The sequence below is a fragment of the Somniosus microcephalus genome, chromosome 1 (assembly GCF_052327205.1).
Source record: "Somniosus microcephalus isolate GS21.2 chromosome 1, FLI_Smic_1.0, whole genome shotgun sequence".
NCBI lineage: Eukaryota > Metazoa > Chordata > Chondrichthyes > Squaliformes > Somniosidae > Somniosus > Somniosus microcephalus.
Genome location: NC_140987.1, coordinates 400492420 through 400509162, shown reverse-complemented (window position 1 = coordinate 400509162; position 16743 = coordinate 400492420). Strand labels below are relative to the sequence as shown.

General features: G+C 48.2%; 1 protein-coding gene across 1 annotated transcript in view; it reads right to left on the bottom strand.

The window, feature by feature from the left end:
* Positions 1-16743, bottom strand: part of tex11 (testis expressed 11) — a 300617-nt gene that overhangs the window by 70432 nt on the left and 213442 nt on the right. Inside the window, exon 23 of the mRNA XM_085992186.1 lies at positions 3707-3823. Coding sequence (XP_085848312.1) covers positions 3707-3823 — 117 coding nt within the window. The remainder of the gene's footprint in view (positions 1-3706; positions 3824-16743) is intronic.

Sequence of the window (16743 nt, the reverse complement as noted above, 5' to 3'; positions counted from 1 at the left end):
CTCATCTCAGTCCTGAATGCCCTACCCTTTATCCTGAGGCTGTGGCCCCTGGTTCTAGACTCCCCAGCCAAGGGAAACATTCTCCCAACATCCACCCTATCAAGCCGTTATAATTTTGTATGCTTCAATGAGATCCCCTCTCATTCTTCTGAATTCAAGAGAATACAGGCCTAGTTTACTCAATCTCTTCTCATACGACAGTCCCGCCATCCCAGGAATCACTCTCGTGAACCTTCGTTGCACTCCCTCTATGGCAAGTATATCCTTCCTTAGGTAAGGAGACCAAAATTGTACACAGTACTCTAGGTGTGGTCTCACCAAGGCCCTATATACAGTAATTGGAGTAAGACTTCTTTATTCCTGTACTCAGATAAAATACAGGAAGACTTTAATAAAATTGCAGAATGGGCATGTAATTGGCAAATGAATTTCAATATAAAGAAGTGCGAGGTAATACGTGTTGGTAGGAAGAATAAGGAAGCCACATACTCCTTGGAAAATAAGGGCTAAAAATGTGTTTGTCCCCGAATCGCGATGCACGATCACCATGCGCCCGTTCAAAGGAATGCAAGCAGCACACTAACTTTGTGATGCTTGCTAACGAGCATGATTGTGGCGTTCATCTCAGCGCTGAACGCGCTGCTGAGTGGCTGAACACTCAGCAGGCGGCCCAAGTTCGTGCAAGGCTAGCAACAATTGAAGCTAGCCTGCACTTCTTAAAGGTGATCTGCACCAAGGGGAGGTGCATTCTGCCTACAGCAGCTTATTCAACTGGTTGAAAAGAGTGAGAGGAGGAAAAAAGACAACAATATTGTCAAAACAGGGAAGAGAGCGATGCCAAGGTTCTCCACTGTGGCACTGGCAGCCTTGGCGCAGGGGATCAACACGAGGAGAGTTCCTGTTGCCACAGGGGGGCCCTCCAAGCAAATGGGTAAAATCCAATGGGAGCAGATAGCCGCTGTGGTGAATGCCAGCAGTATGGCATCGAGGACTTGAACGCAGTGCAGGAAGAAGTTTAATGAACTCACACAAGTGGTCAAGGTGCAGTAGCAGGCCTGCCAGAAAGCCTGAGTGCAATGTCAAGGAGCATGGAGGAGTCCAGCACCAACCTTGCACAGGACTTTGTGCAGAGCTTGAAACCCATGATTTCCAGCATAGAAGTGATGGGCAACTCCATTAGCGCACTTGTGGACCCAACCATGATGCAGCATCCGATGGCAGATGTCTCAGCTTCCATTGCAGCACAAACAGAAGCCACCCAACATCCGAGTGCTGCAGTGGAAGCTCAGACTTCTGTCATGCAAGCTCAGCCTGCTCTCATGCAGGCTCAGCTTGCTACCACGCAAGCTCAGAATGCTGCCACCGTGGCTGTGTTTACCAGTGTGGAGAAACAGCCTTGAAGGATGTCAAAGCAGTCCAGCAATCTGTCCTCCAACAGATTACTAGGAATGCTGAGGTGCCACCCCAGTTGAGCATGAACCTGCTGTCCTCTCAGGATGACAGCATTCGTCCTCCCACCGCTGCCACTCCACCAGTGCTCTTGCTGTTGCCTGAAAGCCAGCAGCCTAGACTGTTGCCGCTCATGCCAAGGTGGTGCAGCCCGCAGCTGGGCCTTCTAGGCCCAGAGCTGCTCGAGGTCATCCTGCAAGACCACCTGCAGTCTCCCCCTGGTTGCAAGGGCTATGCCCTCATGATGGCGAGGTTGTGGAGCATGCAGCAGACCACAACGAATCTTGAGATGCGCTCTGGTGAGTACTGCAGGTCTCCTCCAGAGCAGTCCAGAAGTGGAAGCATCAAGAATGCCAATGGTCTGCTCCATCAGATTCCGTGAGACAGCATGCCTTTCATTATATGCATGTTGCCCACGTGTTGCGCAGCGGAGTCGTGAGCTCGGTGGTCAGCAGATAGTTCTCGTCGGCCAGTAGCCACCCTCTGGTTTGTCGTGGTGGCTCAAAGCTTGACGGAACAGTGGATTGATGCAGAATAAAAGCATCATGACTGCTGCCAGGATACCAGGCATTCACCATCATGATGTGCTGAGCATTGTCGCACATCAACTGCACATTCAGCGAGTGGTAACCTTTACAGTTGCGGTACATCTTAGCATTTAGATGCGGCGCCCGCAAAGCCACATGCGTGCAGTCGATGGTGCACTGCACCACGGGGAAGCCCGCTATCCTGGCAAAGCCACGTGCATGCTGTGCCCGCTGCTCTCTGGTCAGAGAGAAGACAATGAACTCTCCTCTCCTGGCATAAAGAGCGTCTGTCACCTCTCTTATGCAGCAGTGGACGGCAAACTGGGAGAGATTACAGATGTTGTCTGCTCCAGCCTGGAAGGATCCCAGCGCAAGCAAATTCAGGGCCACGGTCACCTACACAGCCACTGGCAGCGCGGTCCATGCCCTGGTGTGAGGCTGCAGGTCTGGTTGCAAGAGGTGGCAGAGTTCGGTGAGCATCTCCTTCGTAAAGCGCAGAAGCCTCACACACTGCTCCTGGCTCAGGCTGAGGTAAGAGAATTGCTCTGAGAAGAGCCTAGGTGGGTAAGGCCTCCTGTTGAGAGTCCTTCTCCCGCTCCTCCTCCTCCCTCTGCGAGCAGCTTGTCCTCTTCTTTGCTGCCTCTGCTCCATCTCCCCGTCATGCTGCAGGCCAAGGGGGATAACAACTACAGCACCCATGACTGGTAGCAAGTAATCTGGCAAAAACCCTTGAAGTTAGAACCAAGGCCTTCTCCACTTGCAACACCACTCCCTGTCACCTCACCAACTTTAAACAACTCTAGAAAGCTCCAAACACTTCCACAAACTTACACAGAGCCAGTAGAAATTAATCAACAACTAACCTTAGAGTGGTTGCTAACCCCTTTAAATATCGCTGGTGGGGGGTACTTGCTGCAGCTGTGCGAGGTTAAGACAGGGCGTTAGCTCCAGCATTGAGGACGAAAATGGCAGCTCTGGCGTCAAATCAGCATCAACATACTTCCGGCGCATGCTCCTAACACCCGCCCTACCACCACCACCAAGATGGCGTCTGGCACGACATGCACCAAAAGTGTGCACGTGTGGTGTGGACGCCATTATCATCACAAAACTGCACCTATAGCGCTGAAAAATTGGGCGCTACGGAGCCAAATTTCTAGCCCACAGTGTTTAAATATGGTAGAGGAACAGAGGGATCTGGGGGTAAGATAGATACACAGATCACTAAAAGTAGCAACGCAGGTTAATAAGGCCATAAAAAAAGCAAACCACGCACTAGGGTTTATTTCTAGAGGGATAGAATTGAAAAGCAGAGAAGTTATTTTAAACTAGTACAGAACCTTGGTGGGCCACACGTAGAGTACTGTGAACAGTTCTGGTCTCCATATTATAAAAAAGGATATAAAGTCACTGGAGAAGGTGCAAAAAAGATTTATTAGAATGACACCAGAACTGAGAGGTTATACCTATCAGGAAAGACTGAACAGGCTGGGGAGAAGACTGAGGGGTGACCTGATAGAGGTCTTTAAGATTATGAAAGGGTCGATGTAGACTTATTTTTAATGGTAAACAATTTCTATATATTTTAGAGTGGATTGTGGTTGGTTATTAAATCACTGAAAAATTTGCATAATTGTTCTGGCATTAGTTGAGGTACCTGAGTTGTTGCATATAGTTTTCAATTCATACTGTGTTAATACAGCTACACTACCAAATGTAAGCTGTCTCACCTGCTCTGAGGTATTTGGTGCTTTTCGACCAATCTCCAGACTGGCTGCTGCGGCCATTAATAAACAAGTCTTTTGACCAATCAAAATGGCTTTGTCAACTGAGAGCACCTGTGAAAGCTAAGACAAATATAATACACACTGATAAGCCCTGTGCAACCAATCAGAAAGAGCAAACAATATGTAGGTGAAAATCAACTTTGGTGGGGGATGCAAATTGGGTAGTAGCACCAATTATACAACCCACCTAAATTTCCCTTTCCATTGACTTCAATGGAAATGAAAATCAGGCAGGATGTATAACGGTCAGCCGATTCACTGCCACCTGTTTTGCATCCCCATCAAAATTGAGTTTCATGCCATATATTTAAATAGTCGATTATAATATGACAGTATACAATAGTGACTGCACTTTAAAGTAAGTAATTGTATACATGTGAATTTTCTTTTCTTTCTTCTTGTTTACAGTCCTGCTCACTCATCTGATCTGCTGTTCAGATCCTTTTCTACATAAGAATAGTGATACTGCAATATAAAACAGTGTTTCAAAAACACAGAAAATGTTAGAAATACACAGCAGGTCTGTCAACATCTGAAAGCAGAAAAGTTAAGTTAACTTTCCAGAGACAGACTCTGGAAACTGAAAGATAAGTGAACCTCTTAATAGGATTGGACAAAACAAAGGACAGCAGCGAGGGAAGAGAACAACAAGGGTCAAGAATGCTAACTCTTGCAATAGGGAGGCAGTTCCTGGATTGAATTACCAACAGTTTTTTTTGAAACACTAGAAAGCAGGGAAAACTGGTGGATGATCTACAAAGATCATCTCGACTCCAAAAGTATAGTTCTGATGAAGAGTTTAACCTCCCTTTTCTCTTTCCAGATACTGAAAACCCTGCTGAGGATTCCCAGCAAGAATAGAGCCAGACTTTTACTGTAGGCTACTGGAGTAATTCCATCATCCCAGCTGGGAGGGGACAGAGAATTGGGATAACACTATCGCTAACCTGCGCATCCTTCAAATGCAGTTCCCTGCTGGGAGTGCAGAATTATCCCTTATTCTCTTCTACATTTTTCTGCAGCAATGAGAATTAAGAAAATATGAAAACAATTAAATAGTGAAGATAATGCTCCAAAAAAGTGTTTTTTAAGCATGTAGTATTGAAGGTGCTGACTTCTGCTGGGGCACAGTTACACAGGCACCCAGCACTCTCTGGTACCTCACCAAAGTAGCTATTTTTGATATGCAGATAGTGGATATCAGGAAGGTATTTGATCATGGGGCGCGTCAAAGCCTGGCCCAATCTTGTCTCAGCCAATATACACATACACAATTTACAGTAGTAGTCGCTAGATTGTGATCAGGAGCAAGATGCCCTTCTGATTCTCCCTACCTAGCCCAATGTAGCAGCCCAGATATTGCCTAGGATGATAACATTTAATTCAGTACAGACAAGGAATCAAAACTAGTCTACATAGCTCAGTTACATGCTATCTTTACCAACTCATCCATCAGGGGAAATTTTAAAGTATATGCAGAAAAGAGAATCATCAAGTAAACATAGGGAAAAAACATGCAGGAACAGTAGTACATGTAAATCTTGTTATTTCGTTGATGTACTCTCTTGGCTTTGATTTTCATTCCCTCTCTCCTTACAGGTTTTGCTTGGGGAGATAGGAATTTCTGAGCTCATTATGCTGGTGACAAACAATTTTGCAATGTTTGGTACCCCAAGGCTAAATTTTATGATTGCATGCTTTTGGCATTTACTAGAATTCACGTATATGATTATCACGGGCTGCGTGCACAATTTCCTGACATGGGCTCCTGGGGGGTGAAGTTCTATGCTGGGAATACGTAATCAGAAAATGTACCATGCAGTGCAAGAATCAAGCACTCCCAGGTCAGCTAAAGTTGTAACGTTTCATCTACACTGTCCCATCAAGCAATTCCAGGTGAGGTACAGAATGTTTAAATGCAGAGTAAAACTTCTTCAATACTACTCAACAATATGTATTAATTGCAACCTCAGAGATGCACTGTTACAATGCCAAAATGATTTTTTTTTATTTCCAACATCATCTACCTGTGTCCTCTCTCTTGAGCGAGACAGTCAATTTAGTTGAAATTGTTGAAAGTCTTTTTTTTAACAAGTTTTAATCAGCTTTGCTCAGCTGGTAAAACTTTCATCTCTGAATCTGGAGATTTTGGGTTCAAGCCTTCTCCAGGTTCTTCAGCACATAAACTAGACTCCAGTGTAGCACTGAATGAGCAGTCCAAACTGAGACCCTGTCCTGGTGGGTCAGGTGGATGCTAATTATCCCATGGCACTATATGAAGAAGAGTAGGGAGTCCTCCTGGCCAACATTCCTTCTTCAGTAAACATCATCAGAAACCGATTAACTGGTCATTCATCACTGCTAGTGGTATCTTGCTAAGTGCAAAATGGTTGCCTACAGAACAGTGGCTGCACTTTAAAGTAATTTACTGTATATGTGAAGTGCTTTGTGATGCACAATAAGGTGCTATATAAATGCAATGCATGAGGGCGAGCTACTGAACTAATTACTGGCTGGTTAAGAGACTTGGGCTGCTGTTGTTTGTAAGTGCGTTTACAGATTTATTAAAATTAACACACAGAGGAAATCACTGCGACCTGGATACAAAGACTATGGCCACATATAGTATGAGTAGGTATCCAATTTGCTAATGGATTTGTCACTATGAGAAGATAAGCATCTTGTGGGAGAAGAGATACATTTTGTGCTCTCCTCTTTTCCTCCTCTCACGATCTGCCCCACATTGCAACCTCTGGCATTCAAGCCTCTTTTACCCTATCTTCCCCACTCTTCTTTTAAAATGACCCTGCTGTTTGGCCTCAGGGATTAGGAAGTCATTAAAAAAAAGTTATGGCACCAATCTTTGTCCCCTTCCCATTCTTCAACATAAGCCAAGGGGTTCTTAAGATGGTTGCTGCTCAGCTGGCAGCCCCATAAGGAGCTCTGGAGCTCTTCTATCCATGGGAATCTCCTGCCATCCTTTGTGCTTTCTCTCCCAAATCTCCTCGTTTCCACTGTTCAAGTTCTCCTGGCTCCATCAGTTGGTGCATTTTAGCCCTAACTATAAGTTAACTGCTTTAAACCTCCATTACCCATCCCCCACCCCTGCTCTCTGCTTCTCAAATTTGGTTTCCGAATTCCTGGACTTCCCTGGACATCAAGACTGCATTGGACTACACTGGATTACACCGTAAGACTCATTTGCTGTGTCAAAGATTTGCTGCTAAAAAATTATCTTCCCCACTGTAGCTGTATCTCTGCTGAGCTGGGTGACTCGTTCAACTGGTTTTTCAGCTTTGTTGGCTTCTGCTAGTTGCTGTTGTTTCTCTGACGAGCTGGGTGCGTCGTTCTACTGGTTTTTCTGCTTTGTTGGTCACTGGCTACTGGTTTTACATTTTCACCGCCGCTTCTGACCCCAAACTTCACCATCATCTTTCTGCACCGCAACCGATTCTCATTATCACGGTAGTAACCTCCATCCTTCAATTCTCTAACCTTCAATTAGCTTCTGGACTTCACTCGCCTGCTACACCTGTCTCCAAACTTGGACGATAGTTCAACGATGCTCCACGCCAACTCCATCCTACCTATGTCAACTTTTTTCCTCCCGGGGACCTCCGGCTTTAACTCTGGACTCCCTACTATTGTCACCAACCTATTCCCTGCTACTACCAGGAAAATGCATCCCTATAATTGCTACATAACCAGACCTATGTAACTTGAGTTTTTCCCTTTGTCCATTCACGAGCGCATTTTGGCTGCCGCTCTGGACCCGAGCAGTTCACTTCTATTCCCACTTTCTTCTCCCCCTTTTTCTTTTCTATCTCTTCCTGACTGGTCTCTCCTGTCATCATGCCTCCTTTCATCTCTCCTCTTTCGGATACTTTACCCTCCCAAATCCCTACCGTAACCCTTCATTACTCTTCGACCTTCCTACTCTCCTGCCGCCATCCCAGGCTTGACTCCATCTTAGATAAGCCTACAGCTTCCCTCTGTACCTCTCTTGGCATCCTCTGAAGGGCTCACCGTGGCACTCGTCGCTGCCTCCACATGAGTAGCAACCCCAACTGTCCCATTCTACTCTCTCATCGACCTTCCCACCCAACGCGCCCGCGGGGGGCTAATCTTGCCAATCTCCTCCACATCCAACTCATCCTTCCAAGCGCTGAAGCTGTGGACACTGGCAGTTGATCAGCCATCAACGACCCTCTCCGCATCTCTCTGCAGAATGTCCGTTCACTTGCAAACAAGGCATTTGCCATCCACGAGCTTATCGTGGATGATTGCATCGACATCATGGCCCTGACTGAAGGGTGCTCACACCTTACCCTTAAATGAAGCCTTCCCGTCTGGCTATACCTTCCACCACTTGCCCCGCCCAGGCCGGTGTGGCGCTCATCACCAAATCACATCTTGGTCTATCCCCTTACTCCTCTGGAACTCTCCCCTCCTTTGAGCATCTCACCTTGTTCCACCCCCTCACCTCTCATTTAAAATTCTCGTTCTCTACCGCCCATCCAAGTACGATAAAAAGTTTATCACCAAGATATTTTCACTGCTTTCCTCCCTCAGCACCAAGCAACTTCTCATCCTCAGCGATTTCAACCTCCATCTCAATTCATCATGCCCTCTCTCCTCTGAGTTCACTACCCTCCTATCCTCTATTAATCGCTCCCTCCATGTGAACTCCCCAACCCATATTCACAGCCACCCCTTGACCTTGCCATCTCTCATGGCCTCGCTACTCCCACCGTGTCAATTGCAGATAAGGCAATCTCTGACCACGTCCTTGTATCGCTCTCCACCCACATTCCTCTTCCCCCACCCAACCCTACTTCCTTCTGTGTCCGCCCCAGTAAAAAACTTTCTCCCAACTCTCTTACAACTACACTTACAAAATCCCAACCATCCAGCCTTTGGCCCTCCATTCACAACATTTCTGCAGCTACCGATCTGCTCAACCACACCCTCACCACCACCTTTGATGCCCTAGTCCCTATTAAAACCATTACTCTCTCTCACCCTGGCCATTCCCCGGTACGTCCCTCATCTTCACTCCCTCAAGTCCAAGGGACGCAGACTTGAACGGATATGGTGGACAACTGGTTTAGCCATTCACTGCCAGATCTGGCGGGACCACATAAAGCATTATAGGGTCCTACTCTTGTCTGCCAAAACTGCTCAATATTCCAGGATCATTCTGGAATGCAACGATAACCCCCAGCTTCTATTCTCTACTGCTAACCGTCTTCTTAAACCCCTCTCCCTTGTCTCCTCCACACTCACCTCCAACAACAAATGCGAGGAGCTCATGGACTTATTTGTCTCTAAGATTGAGACCATCCGATCAGCTGCTTCTGCCACTTCCCTTCCTTCCCCTAGCCCACCGGGCCACACTTCCTCTAAGAGTCCCCTCTGCCCTAGCCCTGAACTCGCATCTTTCTCCAGTTTCTCTCCAATCTCTCCTTTTGACCTCTCCAAGCTCATCTTGTCCATGAAACCCACTTCCTGCTCCCTCGACCCTATTCCCACCAAACTGCTGACCATCCTTTTCTGGCTCCCATGTTAGCTGACATTGTTAACGGTTCACTCTCCTCAGGTACTGTCCCCCTCTCCCTCAAATTTGCAATCATCACCCCTCTCCTCAAAAAAAGAACCCTTGACCACCTCCGTCCTTGCAAACGACCACCCCATCTCCAACCTCCCTTTCCTCTTCAAAGTCCTTGAACGTGTTGTCGCCTCCCAAATCCGTGCTCATCTTTCCCGCAACTCCACGTTTGAATCCTTCCAATCTGGTTTCTGCCTCTGCCACAGTACCGATACAGCTCTCATCAAAGTCAAAAATGACATCCTTTGTGACTGTGACAAAGGTAAACTATCCCTCCTCGTCCTGTCTGCAGCCTTTGACACGGTTGACCACTCCATCCTCCTCCAACGCCTCTTCATCATCATCCAGCTGGGTGGGACTGCACTCGCCTGCTTCCATTCTTATCTATCTAATCATAGCCATAAAACCACCTGCAATGGCTTCTCTTCCCCCTCCCGCATGGTTAACTCTGGGGTACCCCAAGGATGTATCCTTGGCCCCCTCGTATTTCTCATCTGCATGCTGCCCCTTGACCACAAACTCCGTTCCCTAGCCATAAACTCCATCCCTCTCTCTAGCATCTGTCTGAGGCTGAACCATACTGTTGCAACCTTGGTGTCATATTTGACCCTGAAATGAGCTCCCGACCACATATCTGCTAAATAATTAAGACCGCCTATTTCCACCTCCGTAACATTGCCCGTCTCTCCCCCTATCTCAGCTCATCTGCTGCTGAAACCCTCATCCATGCCTTTGTTATCTCTAGACTTGACTATTCCAATGCACTCCCACATTCTACCCTATGTAAACTTGAGGTCATCCAAAACTCGGCTGCCCGTTTCCTAACTTGTACCAAGTCCCGTTCACCCATCACCCCTGTGCTCGCTAACCTCCATTGGCGCCCATTTAAGCAATGCTTCGATTTCAAAATTCTGATCCTTATTTTCAAATCCCTCCATGACCTCATCCCTCCATATCTCTGTAATCTCCTTCAGCCCTACAACCCCGCTCCCCGAGATATCTGCGCTCCTCAAATTCAGCCCTCTTGTGCATCCCTGACTATAATCACTCAACCATCAGTGGCCATGCCTTCAGCCCTAAACTATGGAACTCCCTCCCTAAACCTCTCCGCCTCTCTATGCTCCATTAAGACGCTCCTTAAAACCTACCTCAACTGCCCTAATTTCTTCTTATGTGACTCAGTGTCAAATTTTTGTCTTATAACACTCCTGTGAAGTGCCTTGGAACGTTTTACTACGTTAAAGGCGCGATATAAATACAAGTTGTTATTGTTGAAGTTGTTTTTATAAAAAGTTTTTTATTCATTGCCCTCTTCCCAGCCACCCTGCTTGGCCCCCGATCCCACTTTCCAGGCAATTTTTTAAAGTTGTGATTGCATAGCTTTTCCGGCACTTCCCAGTACAACTGTTTTTCCTCAGGTCCCACATCCCAGGCAATTTTCTTTCAAATGATAGTTCAGTTCTTGCACCTTATCTCGGCCCTGCTCCCCAAAGTCATTGGGGGAGAAATTCATTATAGCCCAGGAATAGGCGCTAACTTTGGAAAAGTTTGAGATTTAACGAATCTCACTGCACGCAAAATTCAGTGTCATCGCTCAAAGAAAGGATGGGAATGCTAAATCAAGTGCCAACAGCCTAGCTCAGTGGCGTTACACTCAAAGCACCAACCAATATCAGGTGCAGTCTAATCGCAAGTCATGATTGCCACAGGCTCTTTCCACTTACAGGTAGACTACCTTTTATCCGAACTTCCGAAAACCGAAACCCTCTAAAAACCAAAGGTTTTTTCGTTCAGCGTAAGTCGTGCGCACGACATGACCAGAGTGGTGCACGACTTACGCTGAGCAGAGGGTCAGCGTAAGTCGTGCGCATGACCCCGACCCCCGCCGACGACCCCCCGCGGACCCCCCCCCCGCGGACCCAGACCCCCGCCGACCCCCCCGCGGAGCCCCCGCCGACCCTGACTCCCGCCGACCCCCCCGCCGACCAATTTCCCAGTCTTATAAAATACCTTCCGAAATCCAAAATTTTCCGAAAACTGAAACACGGCTGGTCCCGAGGTTTTCAGATAAAGGATAGTCTACCTGTTAAATCATGCTGCAGAACCTCATTCTCAGCGTTGCTGGCTGTGTACCTGTGTCAGCAAGCAGGAACAGGCCAAGTCCAAGGAGCCGGACGACTCAACCAGCTGTACTCATGGCAGATCCATGCCCCAGGGAGCGAGCCCGCAGATTTTCGGACCAAGCACTGGAAGAGTTGTGTCCACTGTGGAGAGACGGATGGCGGTGCTCTACCGAGCAAGTGGCAGGAAGCCCTCGCCGCAAGTCTTCCGTGCCATGTGGAGTGAGGTTGCCCATCAGGTCTCGGGCAGCACTGTGGTCCCCAGGACTCATATACAGTTCAAGAAGAAATTCAACGACCTCACTTGGGTGGTCAGGGTGAGTCAATGCCTCAACAAATGATACATACCACTGTCTGAATCACAGTCTGCACACACTGGCCAAAGCACCACACCCCCAGCACTCACCCACCAACAATCGCTACCTACCAACACTCACAACCACATCTCACACCTTGCACACAAACACAGCTATTCAACTATGGCAGGCACATCATCCAAACACATTGCACCACACTCACTCACACATTTTCCTTTCTCTTGCAGGGCAAGGTGGCTCACACCGGGAGGGAGCAGGATCGCACAGTCGGGAGATAATCCGACACCCAACCACTATCTGCGCTGGAAAATAGAGTGCTGGAGATTATTAGGCACCAGGTGGTGGGCGCCGTGGCCACTGGTGACGTTGACCCCCTTGGGGACAACAAAGGTATGTTCATCCCTATTCCTTCTTCTCACATACCACTTGCCTCTTACCCCACAAGCCTTTCGCACTTTCCAGCTAATCATGCTGTATGCATGCATTTCTCCCTTCATGCCCCCCTCCCCTCACCGCCTCTTGTACCTTTATGCATTCAGATAATGCACTGGAGCAGCCTGTCCCTGAGGGCACCGTTCAGAGTGATGCGGGAGAAGAGGAGGAGGAAGAACACACCATGTCACTGCATGTCTCACCCGCAGGCACCAGCTCAGATACTGGCACGAAGCGTTCTTTAGAGGCTAGTATAGTAGTGGGATCTGCACAGGATGCTGCACCTGGAACGAGTGCAGCAAGGCCAGGGGGAAAAGGGTAGCTCGGGGACCAGCTCCATGGAGGGCAAGTTCTGCTGCACAGGACTCAGATGAGGGCCTCAATGAGGAGGCCTTTAGAAGAAGGGTGATGGACATGCACACGGAAATCATAGGTGCAATGGCAAGGGTGTCCGAGAGCCTGTCGGCAATGGTAAGGAGCGTGCAGGAGTCCGCCTCCAACATTGCACAAAGCTCTGCGCACACCATGGAGCCCATCATTTCCAGTCTGGAAAGGATGGTAGACTCCCATAGCAACCGTGGTGACCTAAACCTGATGCCGCGTGTGATGGGCGAACTGGCAGCTTCCATTGCAGCACAGGCGGAAGCGACCGCAACGTCTTGGTGTTGTAATGCAGTCTATGGTTGGTGCCATTCAATCTCAGGCTGCTCCCATGCAGTCTCAGCTTGATGCCACACAAGCTCTGACTGCTGCCATCTGTTGTGTATATAACCGTTCTACCTTTAAGAGAACTATTGTATGTAACCGTCCACCTTTAAGAGAACTATTTTAGGTGTTGCACTACTTTATTTTGGCTGCTGTATACTGTAATACCGGTGGTGACCACACCGGTATATAAGTGCTGTGTAATGAGTGATTGGGCAGATTCGCCCTGACCTTCGAATAGTAAAGTCCTGTTAAAGTTTACTCTTGTAGTCTGTGTATTAATTCGCTATACAACACACAGACTTTACAGTGGCGACGAGTTCGATCTTACCCTGCGGCAGCGATACATCCGAAGCAGTTAACAAGCGTTGAGAAGAGGCATCCGCCCTCGTCGTTCTGCTGAGAGAAGACTCGAGTCTGCAGAGCAAGGAAGAAGGAAGAATTCTGACACGAGGCCTTCCATCAGCAACAGGCAGTGATTGTCCCTTCTGTCACGGTAGTGAGTGAGCCGATCAGCCACGAGAAGCAAGTCGGCCACGTTGACTGTGAGTAGGGGGAAAAATAAAAAAGAAACGGAGGATAAGGGTGGTGAACTCGACCACGGCCAGGGGAAAGGAGCCGGACAGAAGTCGGGGCCAGAGGCGCTGAGACTGGGGCAGCGTAGGGCATGGCAGCCGCGGTGCAGGGAACGCAGCCGGTGTGAGAGACCGGACTACAAGCGGGAACGCAGCGGGTAAAAGGCCGGGCACCTACCGAGGCCGCGAGGCACTGTGACCGGGATCATAAGGCGCGGAGGCAATAAATAAATAAATAAACCGCGAGGGACTCGGCCGCAGCCGGGGGAGGAAAGGACCGGACTGCGGGAGGTCTGGGAGAGCCGAGCGAGCGGGAGAGACGGAGCCCGAGAGAGCGAGCGAGACCGTGCCGGCGAGCGGGAGAGACCGAGCCCGAGCGAGCGGGGCCGAGCGAGGTTCCGGCCAGCGGCTTACAGCGGCTGCCGTGAAGGACCGGGAGCTGGAGCTGTCCGACGCCAACTGGTTGTCCCCAGCGCCGGTTGCCCCTGCCGAAAAAGGGAACGCGATCGGCTGTTCTCACGCGCGCTTCAGAATAAACTGAAGCCGGCGCGCAGGCTGCAAACCCCGTAAACCAGCGGTCGTCGCCCGAGGGCAAAGCTTACCCCTCCCACCAGAGGAAGAAACGCGGGAAGCCGCCAGTTAGGCGGGGAAGAAGACAAGCACGAAACCGCCATCTTGAAAGTGGGCGGGGAAGAAGATCAGCGCGGGAAACCGCCATTTTAGAAAAAAAAAAGTTAAAGGAAAACTTCGTTGTTACATAGAAGATACATAGATACATAGAAGATAGGAGCAGGAGTAGGCCATTCGGCCCTTCGTGCCTGCTCCGCCATTCGATGAGATCATGGCTGATCTTTTAATTCAGTATCCCGTCCCCGCCTTCTCTCCGTAACCCTTAACCCCTTTTGCCCGTAGAAATATATCTAATTCCCTCTTAAATATATTTAATGAGCTGGCGTACACTGCCCTCTGTGGCAATGAGTTCCACAGGTTCACCACTCTCTGAGTGAAGAAATTCCCCCTCATCTCTGTCCTAAATGGTTTAGCCCTTATCCTTAAATTATGTCCTCTAGTTCTGTTCTCACCCGCCAAGGGAAACATTCCTTCTGCATCCAGTCTGTCTAGACCTGTCAGAATTTTATACACTTCTATGAGGTCCCCTCTCAATCTTCTAAACTCCAGTGTGTACATCCCTAAACTACATAGTCTCTCCTCATAGGTCATTCCCGCCATTCCTGGTATCAGCCTGGTGAATCGCCGCTGCACCCCCTCCATGGCAAGAACATCCTTCCTCAGATGAGGCGACCAAAACTGTACACAGTACTCGAGGTGTGGTCTCACCAGTGCCCTGTACAGCTGCAGCAAGGTATCCCTGTTCCTGTATTCTAACCCTTTTGCTATGAAGGCCAGCATACCGTTTGCCTTCTTGACCGCCTGTTGCACCTGCATGCTCGCCTTCAGTGACTGGTGTACAAGAACACCCAGGTCTCTCTGTACTTCCCCCTCTCCCAATCTATTGCCATTTAAATAATAATTTGCCCTCCCGTTCCTGCACCCAAGGTGGATAACTTCGCACTTGTCCACATTATAGTGCATCTGCCATTTATCCGCCCAATCGCCCAGTCTGTCCAAATCGCTCTGGAGCTTCCTGGTCTCTTCCTCTGAGCCCACCCCCCCTCCTAGTTTAGTGTCGTCTGCAAATTTGGAAATGCTGCATCCGACTCCCTGATCCAGGTCATTAATGTAAATTGTGAACAGCTGGGGGCCCAGGACAGATCCCTGTGGTACCCCACTTGTTACTGCCTGCCATTCAGAAAATGAGCCGTTTATTCCAACTCTCTGTTTTCTATCTGACAGCCAGTTCCCTATCCACGCCAAAACTTTCCCCTTTATCCCATGAGCCTCAATTTTCCATGCTAATCTTTTATGTGGGACCTTATCGAAGGCCTTTTGGAAGTCCAGGTACACCACATCTACTGGCTCTCCCCCATCTATTCTACCAGTTACTCCCTCAAAAAATTCCAATAGATTAGTCAAGCACGATTTACCCTTTGTAAATCCATGTTGACTCTGTCCTATCCTGTCCCCATTTGCTAAGTGCTCCGCTATTTCATCCTTAATGATGGACTCCAGCATTTTGCCCACAACTGATGTAAGGCTTACAGGTCTGTAATTACCTGCTTTTTCCCTACCCCCCTTTTTGAATAGTGGGGTAACGTTAGCTACCCTCCAATCCATCGGCACTGTTCCCGAGTCTAATGAATTCTGAAAAATCATCCTTAGTGCATCCGCTATCTCTAGGGCCACCTCCTTCAGTACCCTAGGATGCATGTTATCAGGCCCTGGGGATTTGTCCACCTTCAATCCCTTTAGCTTCCTTAACACCATATCCTTAGAGATATTGATTTGCGTCAGTTCCTCCTTTGCCAATGTCCCTATTTTTCCCGATATCCCAGGGAGGTTTTTTGTGTCTTCCTTCGTAAAGACTGACCCAAAGTATGCATTTAGTTGATCTGCCATTTCCTTATTTCCCATTATATATTCCCCCGTATCTGACTGCAATGGACCAACTTTGGTTTTCACCAGTCTTTTCCTTTTGATATACTTATAAAAGCTTTTGGAGTTAGTTTTTATATTTTCCGCCAGCTTGTTTTCGTAAGCTATTTTGCCCCTCTTGATTATGCCCTTTGCCCTCCTTTGCTCTATCTTAAACTGTTCCCAATCTTCCGCTCTGGCGCTTTTTTTGGCTATTTTATACGCCCTATCTTTGGATTTTATGCTGTCTCTAATTTCCCCTGTTATCCACGGTTGAGTCACCTTTTTAGAAAGATTGTGAAGATGCCTAAGCGTGGTAACATCAACGATTTCGATTCCGAGGTAGAAGATTGGGCCACGTATGTAGAACACATCGAGATATATTGTGAGGCCAATAAAATAGAAGATGATGATAAAGCTATAACCTTACTAAACTCAATGGGGGCGAAGACATACGGGCTATTGAAGCATCTTCTATCACCGGCTAAACCGGCGGATCAGACGTTCGCTAATATTGTTGCTGTCCTGAAGGATCATTTGAACCCCACACCACTGATGTTGGCGGAACGATTCAAATTTTATGCGAGAACGCAACGGAAAGAGGAAAGCAACGCGGAATATTTGGTTGAACTACGTAGACTAGCGAAATACTGTCAGTTTGGGGAAAATCTGACAGAGGCATTGAGAGGCA